The following is a 20,253-nucleotide window of genomic DNA, read 5'->3' as shown; positions in this document are numbered from 1 at the left end:
CCTGACTTATGGCTCAGTGCTCTAAGCAATGTGCCTTTTAGCTGCCCTAGAAGTTCTTTATGCATTGTTTTAGTAACGAATTCTGGAAATTTGTCAGGAATTTGAGCTAATTTCATCATCCTATGGTTTAAAAGCCACCATTTCTTACCCACTTTTTTCCCCCTTAAAATACAAAACCAAAAACAAACAAAAAATAGGACATCTGTTCTTCCCTCATCCTGCAACAACTCTCACATTATCTGTACTCTTTCAAAGAGCACTAGCACTGGTTCAACATTAACATTCCAAGAATCTGGGATACATTCCAGGTGACTTGAATTTATGGAGCAGTTAGTTGTTTTTTCTTATTATCTTCTTACTTATCTTGGTTTTCAACTTCTTATCATATTTATGTTCTATCCTTTGCCAATCTAAAGATCATTGCCCTTGGTAGAGAAAACAGACACAAAAACTAAACAGTTTTACCCTCATGTCATCAGACCATTCACTAGAATACTGGTCCTATTTTTGAGCTTGCTCTTTTCTCAATTCAGATTCAACAAAATAAAACAACCCCTTTTCTGTTATTTCTAACATTCCTTTCTAGCCTCAGATCTTTCCGAGCACAGTTTTCCAATCTTAAAGAACCATGAATGACATGCTTTTGCATTGATCCTGCTATCTTCCCTTGCTTTCATTTTTTGTACATCTTTTACTTTTAAGAAATTGACATATTTTGTTTTCACAAGATTTTTATTTTGCAATATATCTTTTCCCTCCCGCACTCAGAGAATCATCTTTTATAAGGAAAAAGAAAAAAATAGGGAAAAAATGTTTAGCAAAATCAATCATCATATGAAGAGTGACATTATTCAATATTTGTACTCACAGTCTCCTGCCTCTGCAAAAGAAAGAAAGAAGGAACATTTTCATATCACTTCTTTGGATTTAACTTTGGTCATTAAATTACTCAGCAAATATACCAAGTAATTTTTTTTTAGTTGTTGTTGCTGTTTTTTCTATTTACATTGTTCAAGTAAATGTGTATTTTTTTCCCCTGGTTCTGCTTAAATAAGTTAATATGTCGTCTTATGCTTCTCTATATTAATGTTCATAATTTCCTTCAATGCAATAATATCCCAGTATATTAATTTCTGTTTCAATCAATTGAAGTTAAAAGGCACCTACTTTATTTCCATTTTCCTCAGGTATGTCTTATTTCATTTTGTTTTATATCAATGAGTATTCTGATAAGGAAAATATATTATAGATTTTGTTTCATATTACATTTCTGTTTATGTTTCTCTGAATTATTTTTTTGTTGTTGTTTTTAATGACACACTTATGCCAGGTTAATTCTATTTATTACCTTTTGTATAAAATTCTTTGAAAATACTTTCTTTACACACTTATGAAAATATTTTGTTTCATTGTTGTCATGTAGTTTTAAAATCTGGAAATTTCTTCAGTGTAGAAGGTCTTTGAATTACTTTAAACTGTCCAGTGGCATAGAAATCAGAATCACACTTAAAATCTGAAGGCTTAGAAAGAGTCACATAAATATGCCCATTTTTTACAGTCACAGTATGGATCCTTTGCTTTATTCCTTTGGAACACCATTTGGGTACTGCTGATGGATCTTTAGGGTTTATAGATTGATATAGTCCTTCTCCTGTTGATAAAGTAATTTTGTATTTGTGCCAGGGACAAACAATACATGCTTTTCCATCAATATCCTAGGGAAGAAAATGATTAAGCACATTTAACACTTTTGAATCCCAAATTCTTACATAAAGTATAAAGATTTTTATGTAATTTTTGTTTTATTTTTTTTTTCATATATCAACACTGGGAATCAAAAAAAAAAAAAAAAAAGGAAAAAAAACCTTTTTCATCAAATTTCAATAGTCAAACAAAACAAAATCTCACAGTAGTCATTTCCAAAAAAAGTATATATTTCTACGTGCATTTTGAATTTCACCTCTCTGACAGGAAGTGGGTAACAAGGGAACAAGATTTCAAAAATAAAAGCTATATTAACTCACATTTACTAAATGCCTACTACCTGCCAGGCATTGTGCTAGGTACAGTAGGTAAACTCACTTACATGAAAACAATTCATGTCCCAAAGCAGTTTTAATTGTTTGAGTTTTTGGCAGAGACTTTTGCTTTAATCTGCATTCTGAGTCCATCAGTTCTCTATCTGGAGGTATAGTATGCATCATCTTGAGTACTTTGGAATTGTGATAGGAAATTGTGTTGATTAAAGTTATTAAGTCAAAGTTGATTATATTTACAATATTGCAGTTATTGCATACATTTTTTTCCTGGTTCTGCTCACTTCATTTTGCATCAGTTCATATAGCTCTTCCTAGGTTTTTCTGAAACTATCTAGTTCATTTCTTACAGTATAATAGTATCCCATCACATGTATATATCATAATTTGTTCAGCTATCCTCTAATTAATAGCATTCCTGTTTCCAATTTGCTATGAAAGAGCTGTTATAAATATTTCTGCATATATGGGTCCTTTTTCTTTCTCTTTGATCTCTTTGGAGTATAGCCCTAAAAACATTATTGCTGCAAAAGAAGGCATATAATAATTAAAAGTGTTTTGGGCATAGTTTCAAATTAGTTTCCAGAATGGTTAAACCAACTCCACCTATAAGACATTTATGTACCTATTTTCCCACATCCTCTCCAACACTGGCTAGTATCTCAGACTTGTTTTAATTTGCATTTCTCTAATTATTAGTGATTTAGAGCATTTTTTAAAAAATAGGGCTATTGATAGCTTTGATTTCTTCCTCTCAAAACTGCTTATTCATATTCTTTATCAATTGGGGAGCAACTTACATTCTAATAGAGACTAACTTTACTTATAAGTATAGCAAAAAGTGTGTTGGGCCTGGAGTCAGGAGAAATCTAGGTTTAATTCCTACCTGACATTTTACCTTTGTAACCATGGACAAATCACTTGCTCTTTATGAGCCTTGATTTCCTCATCTATAAAATGTGGATAAGAGTATGTATCTTGCAGGTCTTCGATAGAGTTGAATGATAAGAGTGTATATAAGGTGCTTTGTAAAGATTAAAGAGCTATATAAAAGTCACTTAATTTCTGCCTCAGTTTCCTCAACTGTAAAATGGGAATAATAATAGCAGCTACCTCAGAGAACTGTTAAGGAACAAATGAAATAACATTTGAAAAGCTCTTAGCACAGTGTTTCAGTGTTTTGTACATAGTATGTGCTTACTCAATGCTTGTTCCTTCTCTTTTTCCTATTCATATTACAAAATTCAAAGTGAAATTCATAGATTTTTATTCCCAGTTTCAATAAAGAACCAATGGTATGACATTGAGAAAGTTATTTAACCTGTTTTTATCGCAGGAGTTTGAAATCTATCTGTTGGAGAAATATCTTACTCATTAAAGATACTTTAAATGTTGCATTTGTAAAGTATTATAAAGTGTTTTAAGTATTTAAGTATTTATAAAGCAAAAAAAAAAAAAAAAAAAAAACAGCCCTCAGATAATATAAAATGCTCAATTCCCTTTTATCTTCAAGAGATTATAAAATGAAAACGACCTGTACTTGCTACTTTAATTATGACTCAATTTTCTAGTTCCAATGCGAGTTTAAGAAAGAAACAGAAAGTGGAAGGGTCAGATAATAGAAGGACCTTATAACTTCTGGATCCTCTATAGAGCAACAATGTTAATAACTCTAGAAGAGTGGAGGAAAATACTTTAGCTTAGGCACAATACTATGTTTGGATTTAACATATCACTCTTAACATGAACATTTAATTAGTATGGCCTTCAAAATTTTATCCACCTGGTTTAATAGCCAGCATCAGTTGGGGAATAAATTCTAGATGAAACTTCTGAATTTGCCATCCACTATAATGCTTTAGTAATCTCTTCCTAACACTAAATTACTAAATCTACACATAAATTAAAGATGAACCAGATAGATACAAAGTTCAGAAATAAAAAAGACATCTTTGAAAGGCTAAGGAGGAAAGGTAGTACTGCCCATTTTTAGTATGGAGTAGAAAGCAACAAGCAAGAACTGAAAGGGGGGGGCAGTTTTGGAAATCTTCTGTAGTTGAATGTAGTTCTGTAGTTGTAGTAGAATGGCTTAAGTATTTTGTAATATGAGTTTGGAAATATTCATGCCAATATTGCATATAAATGAAATTATATTCTAAAGTGAAATATAATTATGTTGCTCACTAGTTTTGATAGCCAAAAAATAATAAAATACTAAACAAAGAAAATATTAAGAAATGAAATAGACATTATCTGAGTTTGTACATACCTCTATTTCTCCCAAGTGTAAAGGTCCTCCTGAATCTAAAATATAAGTGAATACAATATCTGATTAACAAAAATAGTTTCATAGTTAACTATATAAGAGCAAAGAAAACATATGTAAAAATCTTACGGTAACAGCGAATATCCATAGCATGATATTCTCCTTTGTGATAAAAAATTACAACTTCTTTGTCATGGACTACAGCTGTCATTCTTTGAGATTTTTTAATGTCTTCTTCTCTGCCAACATAGACAGGAGAATTTTCTTCTATTGTCTCAGTCTCTTGTGTTGAGTTTTGAAGATTCATGTCTGTTAAATAAAATAAGTGAAAAAATACGCTAAATAACTAATAAGAATGATCTTTCTCTGTTCAGGATCTTAACCAATTCAGAGTTAATTATATTGCGTAAAAAAACAAAAATTTCTTCCATATGAATAAAAGACTTTCCTTTATCAATATAAAATTCTTATAAACACAAAATCATTATTAGCTCTTAAAAAGATTTCCCCCCTAGGATAAATTGGTAAAACTAGGTAAGCTGTCTTACCAATAGTTTCTGCGTTGTTACTCCTCAAGTGATCTAGCAATTCATGGAGGGAAATACCAATGAGTTATTACTAACTTTTTCCTATTAGTGACAGGAGACGCTTCTGGAGACATTTTTGGTTTTCTACTGTAATGGTGACAAATTTAACTTTCAAAAGGGGTAAAGAAACTTATATAACTTTTCAAAGACTGTTGTGTTTAATTTAGTACCTTTAAAATGTTAGGGAAAATTGTAAAGTGTTAGAGTCTATACCTCTAAGAAGCAAGGTTTTTGAAGTAAGGTACTTAAAAGGAGTAAGGTTTTTCAATGGAGGAATAACTTCCAGGAAAGAAAAACTTTAAGTGAATTAAGGTCAAACCATGTATACAACTGTTATATGCCACAATGATTTGAAGGGCAGCTCAGAGTTATGTAGAAGGCAAAAAAACAAACAAACAAACAAACAAACAAAAAAAAAAAAACAGGTACTCAGAACTTTAGCACTCTACACCAGTGGTTCTCAAAGTATGATGTGGAGATACTTGAAGGTCTTCAAGACCTTCTTACAAGAATAGTCTGTGATTTTGTAATAATACTGAATTGGTACTTGTCTATTAAAATACTCTTTTTTTCTAACCTCATACCTGAGGCTGTATTTTCTTCAGATACTTAACTCAAGCAATATATTGCAACAGATTGAATGCAGAAGCAGATAGGAGAATCTTTCTATTAAGCCAGATATCAAAGAGATTTGTTAAAATATGTAAAAATGCCATTCTCCTCATTAATTATTTTTGTTTTGGAATATAGTTGTTTGTTTTCTTATTAATATTTTCTCATTTTCTTATTAATATTAACATTTAATAGGTTCATTATTATTTCAGATGAATAAATTAACATTTAAAATTTTTTATCAGTTTTAATTTCTAATACTGTAAATATTAGTATATATAACCATATTAACAAAAGTTCTACAGGATTCTTCTTAACTTTTAACATGGTAAAGAAAGGGCTGCTGAGACCAAAAACTTTAAGAACCACTACTCCAGATCATAGTTTTTATCAGAGAAGAATTAAGAGTTGTTAATGTTCACAACTATTATAGAAACAATTAGCTCATTTTCCTTTAAATTAAGAACTAGCTAGAAGAGAGAGGAAAAGGAAGAAAACAGAAGCCCTGAATTCATGATACAAGAGAAATAAAATGTGGAGTTTTAAAAGAAATAATAAAAGTATTTTGATTGTATTTATTGAGTTTTTCTAATCAATACTCTTATTAAAACGTTAAGTTATCTACAAGAACAAAGTTTTTTATTGACTAGCTTTGTGATCTAGACAAATTAAATCTCAGGGCCTCAGCTTTATTTTTAAAAAAGAGGAGGCTTGTTTCTTTAAAAAAAAAAGTTTTAAATAAAAAAAAAATATATATATATATATTTTTTAACAACTCTAAGGTACTACTACACACCTCTTAGATCGGTTAAGATGACAGGAAAAGATAATGATAAACGCTGGCAAGGATGTGGAAAAACTGGGACACTTAATATAGTGTTGATGGGAGTTGTGAACTGGAGAATAATTTAGAACTATCAAACTGTGCATACTCTGATCCAACAATGTATCTATTGAGGCTATATCCCAAAGAGATAATAAAAAATGGAAAAGGACCCACATGTGCAAAAATGTTTTGAGCAGCCCTTTTTGTAGTGGCAAGAAACTGGAAACTGAGGGGATACCCATCAGGTGGAGAATGACTGAATAAGTTATGGTATATGAATATTATGGAATATTATTGTTCGATAACAAATGATGAGCAGGATGACTTCAGAAAGACCTTGAGAGACTTACATGAACTGATGTTAAATGAAGAGAGCAGAATTAAGAGAACATTGTACACAAGATTATGTGATGATCAACTGTGATGGATTTGGCTCTTTTCAACAATGAGGTGTGTCAGGCCAATTCTAAGAGACTTATGATGGAGAGAGCTGTCTGCATCCAGAAAGGATTTTGGGGACTATATAAATCACAACACAGTATTTTCATCTTTTATGTTTTTGTTTGCTTGCTTTTTTTTTTTCTTTTTTATTGTCTCCCATTTTTGATCTGCTTTTTCTTGTGCAGCATGTAAATGTGAAAATAGGTTTAGAAGAATTGCATATATTTAATCTATATTGGATTACTTGCTGTCTAGGGGAAGTGGTAGGGAGAAGAGAGGAAGAAAATTTTGGAATACAAGGTTTTGTAACAGTGAATGTTGAAAACTATCCTTGTATGTATTTTGAAAATAAAAAGCTATTTAAAATTTTCTTTTTTAGTTTTCAACATTCATTTTCTAAGATTTTATGTTTCTAGTCATCAAAACCATTTTGTACTGGCTAAGAAATAGAGTAGTTGATCAGTGGATCACAGGACAAAAGAGTCAATAACTATAGCAATCTATATTTCAAATTTTTTCTTTTTTCCTTACCTACCCCTTCCCCAACATGGCAAGTGATCTGATATAGGTTATACATGTACAATCCTTTTAAACACATTTCCATATTTGTTATTTGTGCAAGAAAAATCAGACCAAGGGGGAAAAAAAACCACGAGAAAGAAAAAGCAGGCAAGCAAACAAACAAAAAAAGGTAAAAATATTATCAATTCACATTGTTTTCCTAGTTCTCTTTCTGGAGGTGCATGGCATTTTCCATCTCAAGTCTTTTGGAATTGTCTTGGATTACTGCATTGCTGGTACATGCTAATTCGATCATAGCAGATCATCACACAACACCGTTTTTTACTATGTACAATGTTCTCCTGGTTCTGTTAACTTCACTCAGTATCAGTTCATGTAAATATTTCCAAATTTTTCTGAAATCAGCCTGTTTATCATTTCTTATAAAACAATATTCCATTACATTTATATACCATATAATTTATTCAGCCATTCCTCAAGTGATAGACATCCTTTCAATTTCCAATTCCTTGACATGACAAACATTTCTGCACATATGGGTCATTTTCTCTCTTAAAAAGAGGTTTGAATAGATGAATTTTAAGTTCTCTTTTAGCTCTAAATATATGATCCTTTGATTTTTAAGTCAAGAGAAGAATCAAAACTTTAGTCAAATAGAAAGGTTGATATTAGTAATGTCAAAGTTAAAGGACATGTCTGTTCTGTTAAGAGGTAGATTTGAAGAACTGTGATTTGGGGGGGTAGGAATGGGGAGATGTTTTGATTTTTGTTGAGTGTTTGTTGATTGAAAATCATAATATTTTTAGAATAAATTTACTGGGGCGGGAGCAAGATGATGGATAGTAGACAGGACTTTGCCTGAGCTCTTCCTGGCATCCCTCAGAATCAACACTAGATCAAGTCTCTGAATGATTTTGGAGTGATGGATCCTACAAATATTTGGAGTATTAACAAATTCCCAGCAGGAGATATCTTGGAAGTACTTCAGGAAAAAACCTGTCTCAATTGGTCAGGGGTGGGACATGGCCCAGCACAGGTGCACTGATGGGAAGCTCAGAATGGAGAGGCTCTGATACTAAAGAAGGGAAAGGGCCCTGTATGTGCCAGAATGTTTGTGGCAGCCCTGTTTATAGTGGCTAGAAACTGGAAGATGAATGGATGCCCATCAATTGGAGAATGGTTGGGTAAATTGTGGTATATGAATGTTATGGAATATTATTGTTCTGTAAGAAATGACCAGCAGGATGAATACAGAGAAGCTTGGAAAGACTTACATGAAAAGATGCTAAGTGAAATGAGCAGAACCAGGAGATCATTATATACTTCAATAACGATACTGTATGAAGATGTATTCTGATGGAAGTGGATTTCTTTGACAAAGAGACTTAACTCAGTTTCAATTGATCAATGATGGACAGAAGCAGCTACACCCAAAGAAAGAAAACTGGGAAATGAATGTAAACTGCATTTTTTTCTTCCCGGGTTATTTATACCTTCTGAATCCAATTCTCCCTATGCAACAAGAGAACTGTTCGGTTCTGCACAAATATATTGTATCTAGGATATACTGCGACATATTTAACATATATAGGACTGCTTGCCATCTAGGGGAAGGAGTGGAGGGAGAGAGGAGAAAAATCGGAACAGAAGTGAATGCAAGGGATAATGTTGTAAATTACCCTAGCATGGATTCTGTCAATAAAAAGTTAAAAACAAAAAAAAAATGGAGAGGCTCTGCAAGGGGAATATTGTGAAAGGCTTTTAGCCAAAATATAGTAATGTTGCCTACTCTGTCCTGGTTTATAAAGCCCACGGATCGACAGACTAGACTTCCAATGCAACTACAGAAGAAACAGTGAGCCCCTGAAGCTCAGCATAACTTGGCCATATCTGCCTAGTGCAGGAAGGAAGCCAGCAGTACCGCTGGTCCCAGCACAGGCAGCCTGAAGTCCATGTCACCCTATAGAGGAAGCTCGGGGCAATCTCTCCGGTGCCCCAGGTGCAGACTTCAACCCTTTAAAAATGAACAAAAAACCAAAAAGAACTCTGACTATAGATAGCTATAATAAGAGGCAGGGAAGAATAGAACCCAAACTCTGAGGAAATTAGAGGCAAAAATGCCTCCAGAAGAAGCCTCAAAGTGGGATATGAATTGGTCTTTAACTCAAAAGGCTCTCTTGGAAGAATTCTAAACAGATCTTAAAAGAAGAAAAATGGAAAAAGGAAACGGGAGCTTTGGAAGAGAATTTGGAAAAGGAACAGAAATCGAAGAAAACACCTGAAGAATTAGATTTGGCAAAATGGAAATAAAAATTGCCCTGGCCAAAATGTTTCTAAACTGTTGGTCAACCTTCTGGTGATGAGATTTCCCAAGTTTAATTAGACTAGTCTTCAAATGACAAATAGAATTCATAACTGGCCTTATACTTGAAGTCTTTCCAACTTTTTCAGAGCTTGAACTCTAAAAGCATAGGATTAATGAACCCTAGGTTACTGCCATGCAACAATGAAACATTCTAATAGGACTTCAATGAGGGATTGCTGGGTAATTCCAAAGATAAAAGATGGAGTGGTAATAAGGCCTAAATATTACAAATAATGTTGTGAAATAAAAGTAATAAATTCCTATTTTGAATTTTTCATAACTTTGCCAAATACAAAAATCTAAGGAAAAAATAAAAGAGATTTTAAAAACTAAGTTGGACTCTTGTTATTAAAATGACTAAATTTACGCTCAGAGAAAGGTAAGAGAATATGCTTCCCTTCTTTTGAGAAGGTGGGAAAACTATAAATCACTGACACATACTACTGAACTTGGTTAACTTGTTAGTTTTGCTAAGTTGCTTTTTTTATTTTAAATTTTTTATGAGATGGCTTGATAGGGAAAAGGGTAGAGATATATAAGGGAAATGGTAGTGTTGTAAAACCAAAATATTTTAGGCCAGACTCATGATTTCATTGTGAGCAAAATCCTACCCAATATGGAGAACCTGATCTATAAGTTGGAGAGTTTAGAGAGTTCCTGAAAGCACCAAAAACATAAAAGTACAAAACACAACTTTAGAAACAGGATTTGAACCAATGTCTGTGACTAGAAGTCAGAATTGTTCTCTTTCTACTTTGCCATGCTGAGAATAGGATATTGATGAGATTTGGGTTTTGGGGTTCCCTTCTTCATGGAACCAAATGATGAAGTCTAGATTTAGGGAATCAAAATGAGATTAGGGTTCCTGGTGGTCAGGGAGTTAAATGATAAGATCTAGTGGCAGGTTTGGGGTTCAGGGAACCAAATGCAGAGATTTGCATCCCCTACACCCCCTTGGGATTTGGTGCAAAGGTAGGGAGTTTTGGGGAACCCCCTTCTGGTGGCACAGAGATTCTCTGTAAAGGAATTTACAAACCTAAAAACCTAGATTGATAAAGGAGGTTTATTATAGGCATTGGGAAGTAAAGTAGTAGAGGAGTCCTGGCAGAGAAGTAAAGTTTAGAGAAATCCCAACAGAGAAGCATAAAGTTTCATTAGGGAAATAGGTGAGGATAAACACAGAGTAGCACTGAAGGAGAATTTTATTCTAGTGGGAAGATGTTTCCTTGACATAGAATAGCATGGCATGGCACATTAGGACCTCTGCAAAAAAGTGAGTTCCAAATTGCAGTTTTTAGAAGGAAATCTGAGACAGAAGAGTTTCAATTGAATGAGATTCCCTCAATGCTGTCCCAGCCCCTAGGCCTAGATGAGACTATTTACTAGGAGTGGTTGAGCCAGCAATAGGGGTAGAAAATGTTGGAATTGAATGCTTCAATTAGTCGCACCAAGATAACAGAATGAAGTCGTTTATCTTCTTTCCCTCCGCATGGTCCCACAGACACAGGGTTCAAGGAGAATCTCTCCTTCAAGGAGTTTTAGAGAGTTTCAGGGTCCCTTCAATATAACTTTTTTAATGGCTCAGTCCAAAAATAAAATTTGAAAAGCCATAAAGTTCTTTATCACACTCAATACACATGCATACTATAATCAGATATTCAACTGGCTTGTGGATTCTTTAAAAACCTAGATTATTTTTCTCTACCCAAGATACTTTTTATATAACTAGTTTATTTGCACTTCTGATTTAACAGATTTTTGTGGGAGGTGGGCCTAGGTTAGAAAAACCTAATCTCTTGGCCACCACTCTTTCCACCTGGCCTCAGGAAACTCCTAAAATAATCTCCACCCTCAATTCATTTGGAGATCTTGGCCTGGGGAATAATCATCACCCATTATTGACTTGGAAATTAGTTCCTCAATTAATCTGGAGATCGTTTACTATCCCTGAGCCATAGAAAGCACTGTATCCCAAATCTTTGCTATCTTCCTAGTGAGGATTTAGTCCAAGTCCTGGGCTCAGTGAAAATAAACCCATTTTTGCCAAAACCTCACTTGGAGATTGGGCCTATGAATTCGTTTGCAAAACCTGTGACACCTGGGGACCCTCAAAGGCTGTTAGGGTGTCTCACCCTTCAATACTTCCACTGGAATATTGTCAAGTATGATAAGGTGCTATAAAGTTGTGATAAGATCAATTATCTAAAAAGTTGAAATTTTTGCCCCAAGTTTTCAGATCAAATGGGGATTTAAACTTTTCATGTTTCTCCCTATTCTCGAAGATGAGAATAAACTATTTCTTTGAAAAACAAAACAAAAATGCTTTTACACACACAAACTCCAGTGAATTCATTTAGATGATTTTTAGAAAGAATTGTATATAAATTCAAAAAAATATTGGAAAAGTTTACTTATAAAGTAAAAGGCAACAAGAAAAAGAGGAAGGGTTGAGAGAGAGCTTCCATTGCTTGCTTTTGGACCTCAGCAGTGAAATGCTAAAAGATCAAGGAAACTGAAGGCAAAAGTAAAAAGTTAATATAGTAGAATGTTTTCATAGTGAAAAGCCATAAAAAGTAGCTATTTTATAAGGAAATATCTAGGTGTTTAATAACTGTTCATAGTGGAGAACATTTAATCTACCTCATTTTACAAATTCAGACTTAAAGAGGTTAAGATCATACAGGCAGTAAATAAAAGAAAGTCAGAATTTGAGCCCAGAACCTTTCTACAAAACCAAGTCTCATCACTATATCATCCTATCTTAGATTGAACTGGGGGGTAGTTTAAGTAGAAGTCAAATCTAGTTCCTAAATTTTAAATACCTTTTCTGAAAATTTAAGTTGTCTGTTTATGTCTAGGTAGTGACTGTTTCAAAGGAAATTTCAAGGGAATAGTGGGTAGAGATAAATATTTATCTTTAAAGAATATACTACCTACAGCACTGATACGGGTGAAGGCTTTAGAGAGTACACTTAAACTGGGCATTGAGGGAGAGAAAGCAAAAGGTAGTTATATAATTCATTTTCCAGATTTAAAAAAGAAATAGAAAAACTGTCAGTACCATACAAATAAAGAAATGCATTAAGATGTGTAATAACATTAAAATTACAGCAATTAAATCCAAAAGAAAGTAAAAATAAATAAAATATAATATTTTCTTAGTCACAGGACACAGGAATGGACAACAGCTTCAACTTCTTTCAAGGTTAGCAGAGAAAAGGCTAAAGTGAGCCTTTTTTGGCATGAGATAAGAACAATAAGAAAGCTGTAAGTGGAATGATAAAGGTTTAAGGAACTTTACACTTTTTTCACACTGAAATACTTATCTTGGCTTTTCATTATAATTGGTTTCTTTGTGTACAACATAAATACCATTACTTATTATATTTAGTGACTTCTTAATTAACAGCTCCATGTCTTAAAATTAAAAATTGTAACTATTCTTGACCACTCAGAATGTTATAAACAAAACAATCCAATTACTATCATTTAAAATGAGTTATTCATATTTCCCCATACATTTTTAATCCATCTTAATTCCACAATAAAACAAGTCTTAATTGAAAAAGCACAAATTAAATTCATCCAATTGTTAGTATTAAGAAGGAAAATATCTCATAACAGTAGCCATTAAAAAAAGAAATGTTTCTCCTTTTCCTAACTCTGAATGACAATATTGCATATAATAAATTAGGTAACTAATTCTAGGGGGTTCCTAATCTATTTTAGACACAGAGGAGAAGGAAAATTATAACACATTAAACTCAATTAAGTTTTAAAAATTCTATTGGACTTGCCAAGCATCGGTAAATGATTATTTCACACAAAAGAGCCAAAGAAAATATAATGAAAGCAGGAAAACAAAAATTACTTACTGGTTAGTTCACAGTACACAGGACTAATAGGCTCAAACTGTAGTGACTCTGCCTACATAAAATTATCAGAACTTTAAGACAGCCACACCCTTTCCGTCATTTAACATGAGGTTCTGCTTATCTAATTTCTTCTTTATCAGAGACTCCTGATATTAGGAAGGCTGGTGTCAGGACTTGTAAATGAATTGGATTTCAGTGAGGGAGGGCTGTGTAGTCACCAGCCTCACTCTTTTCCCCTGAACCATCTGAGCCTAGGGGCTCACAGGGGATACACAGATCAAGACTAGAGATGGCTTGGGATGCAGTGAGAAACTTGACCTTTTCAAGCTAAGGTCTCGTCCCAGGTTTCAATCTTTCACCCCTTCAATGATGTATTTCATCAAATGTACCCTCTTCATAATGTTCAAGTCTAACAAGTACCTCAATTAACCTCAATTCTGTAATGTATTATACTAGAAAAATGCTAGCTTTGGTGTGAGGCATGCTTACTATCTGGCTCCAAAAAACAAAACAAAACAAACAAAAAACTCAGAACAGAGGCTCTAGCCAGACTCTGTTCTCAGCATCTTTCTAGCTCTCCTTTTTGTGTCTTTCATTGCCTCCTTCCCCACTAATTCCATTTCTCTCACTTCTGAAACCAGCCTTAAAATTTATTTGGAAACCTTCCATGATTAAACTCTACATGGCTATTCAATAATTAGGTACTGTAAATTCTATCTTACATTTATTAGTATGTTGCTTTGTAGAAGTGTCTTCAGTTAGTTCTGTATTCTTTCCTGTGTTCTCTATTTTCCAAACTACATTGTAAATTCCCTTTTTTGTAGGTAGCATATCTTCTATTTCTTTCTCTCCTGCAGTGATAATTGCTGTATAGGGTTCAGTATATTATTGGATTAATTGAGGTGAAAGAAGACATCATAAACCTGCTAAGCAACAGAGAATGGAAAAATAGCTCCTGAAATTTAGATGGTGAATAGAAAATGTTAAAGTTTAAAAATTTCTGTAGATTAAAGTTCATCAAGAATATATTTGCTTATTTGAAAAATAACAACATAGTAAAAATTTTTTAAGGCTTGCAAATTATAAAAATATGTAATATGCTACTGAAAGTGACAAGGGGAGCCCCGAAACCCTTTCTCTTTCTCTCTTTCTGACTTTGGGAATGAGCCATGAGGTAGAGTACTGAGAAACTCCTTCAAGGAGAAAGTCTCCTTGAATCCTGCCTCTGTGGGGGTCCCTACCCAAGGGAAACATCCTAACAACTTCATTCTATTTTCCTGAGAAAGGGCACCACCCCCACTGATAACACTCACTACTGATTAAGCTTCCCATTGAATTAAAGATCCAAGCCTAGAGACACTCATTCAATTCTATTCAAATTCCAGCTCAAGCTGATCAGCCCCCATCAAGAGCAACCCCAGCTTGTAGCCAAGATTTCTATTATAAAAAGAGCTAATTTTAAACTCAGTCCTTGAAGTCCTAACGTGCCATGCCATGCCATCCCATGCCAAGGAAATCTCTATCTACTGAAATAATATTCTCTTTCAGAGTTACCCTCTTTTTATCTCCCTCACCTATTTCCCGAACAAGACTTTATATCTCTCTGTCAGGACCTCGCCACTAAGGAATTCAGCCTTTCTATTCATGCATAGCAAAGGCTGACTTCCCAATGCCAATAATAAACTTCTTTATATCAGTCTAGCTTTTCGGGTTAGTAAATTCCTTTACAAAGGACCTCTGCACCGCCAGAAGGGGATTCCCACAACTTCCTACCCATGTGCTGAATCCAAAGGGAATTCCAAACCTCTTCATTTGGTTTCCTGAACCCCAAACCTGCCACTAATCTCATCTTTTAACTCCCTGACCACGAGGTACCCTAATCTCATCATTTGGTTCCCTAATCAGGAACCCCAAAATAATAGACCTCATCAAAAGCATCCTGAAAATAAAAATGTTATACATAAGAGACAAAAAGTTATCCATCTTGAAAAAGACAGTGAGTGTCAAGTCAACAAGCATTTACAAAGTATCTCAGATAGTGCTAAGTTTTAAGAGTATACAGAAAGGGAAAAAACCAAAAAATATCCATACTCTCAAGAAACTCAACATGTAGTTGGTGAGACAAAATATGAACAATTTGTTCAAACAAGATATATAACAATAAATTGAAGATAATCTCAAAGAGAAGGCACTGGCATTGGATGTATGTATATAGTTATATGACTGATTTTACATTTATGTATATGTACATAAATATATGTATATTTTATATGTACATGTACACATGCAACCATATTACAGAATTAGTTTGCATATATAATACATATATATGATATGGCATATATGTGTGTGTACACACACACACACACACAAAGTGTATATCCTGAATCTATATGGATACTAAACACACACACACACAAACACATTTTCCTGAAATGTTTTTTAAACTAGGCTGTTAAGGCATTAGTTAATATCTTCTATTTATATATGTGTATATATACACACACATATAATCATAGCAGCTGAGTATTTCCAATATGTATGGGCAACCTTATTAAATATAATAATAAAAAATCTCATGTTGAAAAATGCCTTGTAATGTGTAGGGAACCTTTCATTGTACAAATGAGAACACTGAAGCTCAAAGAATTAAGAGGTTAAAGAGTTAAAGCCCAAGGTCATACAGCTAGGCAATAGACACATGACAAGAACTCAGGTCTCCTGGTCCCAGAATAATTTTCTTTTTAAAGAAATCAAAGTGGCAGGATGAATACAGAGTGGCTTGGAGAGACTTACATGAACTGATGCTAAGTGAAATGAACAGAACCACAAGATCATTATATACATCAACAACGATACTGTATGAAGATGTAATCTGATGGAAGTGGATTTCTTTGACGAAGAGACCTAATTCAGTTTCAAGTTATCAATGATAGACAAGCAGCTACACCCAAAGAAACAACACTGGGAAATGAATGTAAACTGTTTGCATTTTTGTTTTTCTTCCCAGGTTATTTTTACCTTCTGAATCCAATTCTCCCTGTGCAACAAGAAAACTGTTTGGTTCTGCGCACATACATTGTATCTAGGATATACTGTGACATATTCAACATGTATAGGACTGCTTGCCATCTAGGGGTGGGGGTGGAGGGTGGGAGGGAAAAATCGGAACAGAAGTGAGTGCAAGGGATAATGTTGTAAAAAAATTACCCTGGCATGGGTTCTGTCAATAAAAAGTTATTATAATTAAAAAAAAAAAGAAATCAAAGTGTATTCATCAGAGAATAATCTCATTTTCTATTAATCTTGATCCTCTGAAGATGAATTCATGGTCTTTAGACATGTAAAAGACACACACACACATATATACTCATATACATGCGCGCACATACACATAAACTAAGAGCACTAAGGACAATGGTTCTCAAAAGGAATTGTGCCTGCTTGCCTGTTTGGATTAAATAGCAGATCTAAATAGTCCAGAGTTCACCTCTGAACTCCTGGCTCAAAATCTAACTGCTCACATCAAGAGCAAGTAATTTCATTTCAATGAATAAAGCGTCCGTTCCCTCCTCGGGAAAATGATGAAGGCGTTGAATTTTATTAGCTCTAAACTACGCTCCGCATTCACATACGATGAATGGAGAGCATCTTCTTGGGGATATGAGGCTCACAGGCCCGTGTTAAATTCAGACACTTGGGCCCGCTGGGCTCCAGAGTGGCCAGGAGAAACATCCTCTCCCTCCCCCCACCAGAGACAGAAGAGGTTCGCGCCCACTCTGAATAGCTAAAGAAACCCCAAGCTCAGGGCTCGGGACACGGCTCCACAAGTCCAAGGAAAGCGCGGCGACTGTGAGACGGAAGTGGCCGCGCGCTCGCCGGAAGTAGGAAGCAGTTCAACCTTTCCTCGAGCCTTGCCCTACCCCCACCTTCCCCCCAACCCCGCTCCCCGCTCCCCGCTCCCCGCTCCCCGCTGCCCGCTCCCCGCTCCCCGCCCCCTACCGAGTCCGTCTTCCCGTGAGGACAGTTCGTCCAAACCCCGCGTTTAGCTCCGCCCCCTCCTCTCCTCCGCCCCCTAACCTCAATCCAAGGTAAGGGAAGCGTCGCCACGCGGTGCAGCGTTGGTCCCGAACGCCAGTCGATCTCCATAGACTGAAGCTTTTGGGCGGTCCGTTCTCCTTGGGGCGGAGCGATATGAAGCACGTGACCCGAAACGGAGCGTCTAAAGGCTGGGTGGTCCGGCCGCGGCAATTAATTTGTAAACTCCTCCCCTCTGCTTTTTGAGCTGTTCTAGGCCACGTGGTATATAGTGTCCCTGGTGAGGGGCCTCAGGTTCGAATCCAGCCTCCGACAACTTAACCATGTGATTTACAAGCCACCTGGCCTTAGCTTCCTCATCTGTAAAATGGAATGATATTACCTGCTTCCCGGGTTGGCTGTGAGCGCCAAATGAGATAATTTGTCTAAAATGCTTTGAAAACCTTGAAAAAGCACTATGGGTAGAAGAACTCTGAAGAAGTATACCTAAGGCTCACGATTGGTTAAGTCCTACCACAAGGTCTTAACTCAGTGAATTGATAAGACAATGGTTATCTAATTTAGCATGTGAGTTCTCTAGTTCAGTATGATTGCTCTAGTGATATAATGATTGGTTTATACTCAGTATCTGTAATGATGTAATTATAACAGAACAGATAAACTGGGAGAAACTCGGCCAGAGACAGATTCGGAGACAGACAGGAGCTCAAACTCAGAGAGACTTTTCATCTTCATCAGTCTCATGGGGGGGGCTCTCCTGCTTCCCCCACCCAGACCAAGGCCCCTCTGAAGGGCCTCCAGAAAGTCAGCCCAGGACCACTCAAGCAGACAGACCGTGAAGGAGACAATAAAGACTTTTGGACTTTACCTCTGGCTATTCTCCTGGTGATTACTCAGCTAAAACAAAGGCTGGCCCAAAGACCTCCAGAAAGCTAACCAGAACATTACAAGCTAGTCTTAATGTTATTATTCTTGCTCCTCCCTCTTGGTTGCCACTGAACCAATGATGAACCAGCTTGAATGATGAAATGATGAAAATGATGAACCCCTGAACCAATGATGTCCACTTCTTGCAGATCCCTTCAAGTCTCAACACAAATGCCGCCTTTAAGAAGCCTTTTCTGATTTTCCCAGTTGTTAGCTCCCCCTCTCTCTCCTCTCTTGTATATATCTCCTATATTTACTTATTCAAGAAAGTGTCTCTATATATTGATAGTTCTAGTAAAAGATTTAATAAATGCTTGTTGTTGACAAACAGATCAGATTTTTTTTTAATTAAATAACTTTTTATTGACAGAACCCATGCCAGGGTAATTTTTTTACAACACTATCCCTTGCATTCACTTCTGTTCCAATTTTTCCCCTCCCTCCCTCCACCCTCTCTCCAAAAATGGCAAGCAATCCTATACATGTTAAATAGATTACAGTAGATCTTGGATACAATATATCTGTGCAGAACCAAACAGTTTTCTTGTTGCTCAGGGACAATTGGATTTAGAAGGTATAAATAACCTGGGAAGAAGAACAAAAATGCAAACAGTTTACATTCATTTCCTAGTGTTCTTTCTTTGAGTGTAGCTGCTTCTGTCCATCATTGATCAATTGAAACTAAGTTAGATTTTGTCTTTGTTGAAGAAATCCACTTCCATCAGAATACATCCTCATACAGTATCGCAAACAGACCATATTTTGAATCAGAAGTCCAATTTTGTTGATCCAGGGAAAGTGATTGCAGATCTCTACCTCATTTGTAAAATGCCTCCATGGAAATAGATATGTTAGATTACCAACAGTCTTGTATTTTTCCACAGCATATTTTTTATTTTATTTTTCCCCCCTAGGTCTTTAAAAAAATTTAATAGATTTTTAATTTTCCAAATACATGTGAAGATAATTTTCAATCTTTGCAAACCTTCCTGTTTTAACATTTTCTCTTTTCCCCTCTTTCCCCTTCTCCTAGACAGCAAGCAATGCACTATCGGTTAAACATTTGCAATTCTTCTAAACATAATTCCATATTCCTCATGGTGCACAAGAAAAATCAGATCAAAAGGGAGAATAACCTATGAGAAAGAAAAAAATAAACAAACATAAAAAAAGATAAAAATACTATTCTTTGATCCATATTCAGTCTCCATAGTTCTCCTCTAGATGATTCTTTCCATCACAAGTTTTTTGGAATTCTCAGCCCATTAAAAAAAAAAAATACAATTAGCACAAACCTCCATCCATGTATTCTGAATAGCTAGCATTTTAGACTCAATTGAAAGATGTTTTTATTTAGATAAGCTTGGCTTTTTCAAGGCATTTAAAATTATTAATTAAGCATAATACTGTAATCACTTTTCACATCAATCCAGTAAAAGCCAAACTTGTTCCCAAAGTTATTCCTTGGCTCACTTGTTTTCCTGTTTCTACTAGAATAGAGTTTTGATGTGAAGAGAAGTTAATTGGATCTTCAAATCAAGATTATTCATTATCATCATTATCGTTTATCTGATGCTCAGAACATTGTGCTGAGGGTTAAGCCAAGTGTCAGAAGATTCAGAAAAGTATAAGGATTCAAGAAGCACAGCACTCTGTCTTCAGGGTGTTTATAATTTATTTGAGGAAACAGAAGTATAAAGATAATTTGAATGTATTCACTTAATATTTTAAAAGCAAATACTCAACCATCACCACATT

General features: G+C 35.0%; 2 protein-coding genes across 5 annotated transcripts; one reads left to right on the top strand and one right to left on the bottom strand.

The window, feature by feature from the left end:
- Nucleotides 1-1,326: 1,326 nt before the first annotated feature.
- On the bottom strand, nt 1,327-17,760 carry RFESD (Rieske Fe-S domain containing). 4 transcript variants are annotated; one of them, XM_031967787.1, is made up of 5 exons: nt 17,611-17,760; nt 14,253-14,453; nt 4,432-4,611; nt 4,306-4,340; nt 1,327-1,715 (listed from the first exon to the last, which is right to left on the bottom strand). In XM_031967787.1, exons 2-5 carry the CDS (start codon nt 14,359-14,361, stop codon nt 1,416-1,418), a joined length of 624 nt encoding a protein of 207 aa, XP_031823647.1. In that variant the 5' UTR covers nt 14,362-14,453; nt 17,611-17,760; the 3' UTR covers nt 1,327-1,415. The 4 variants fall into 4 exon arrangements, with proteins under 4 accessions (XP_031823647.1, XP_012396827.1, XP_012396826.1 ...); XM_012541373.3 differs by lacking the exon at nt 14,253-14,453 and having other exon boundaries at nt 17,533-17,759; XM_012541372.3 differs by lacking the exon at nt 14,253-14,453 and having other exon boundaries at nt 17,611-17,757.
- Nucleotides 17,112-18,822, top strand: LOC116419350 (alpha carbonic anhydrase 8-like). Its single transcript, XM_031938859.1, has 3 exons — nt 17,112-17,300; nt 17,419-17,621; nt 18,220-18,822. Exons 1-3 carry the CDS (start codon nt 17,112-17,114, stop codon nt 18,356-18,358), a joined length of 531 nt encoding a protein of 176 aa, XP_031794719.1. The 3' UTR covers nt 18,359-18,822.
- The last annotated feature ends 1,431 nt before the right edge of the window (nt 18,823-20,253 follow it).

The sequence above is a fragment of the Sarcophilus harrisii genome, chromosome 1, assembly GCF_902635505.1.
Source record: "Sarcophilus harrisii chromosome 1, mSarHar1.11, whole genome shotgun sequence".
In the NCBI taxonomy this organism is placed as follows: domain Eukaryota; kingdom Metazoa; phylum Chordata; class Mammalia; order Dasyuromorphia; family Dasyuridae; genus Sarcophilus; species Sarcophilus harrisii.
The sequence above is the reverse complement of the archived record's forward strand: the minus strand, read 5'-3'. Positions and strand labels throughout refer to the sequence as shown.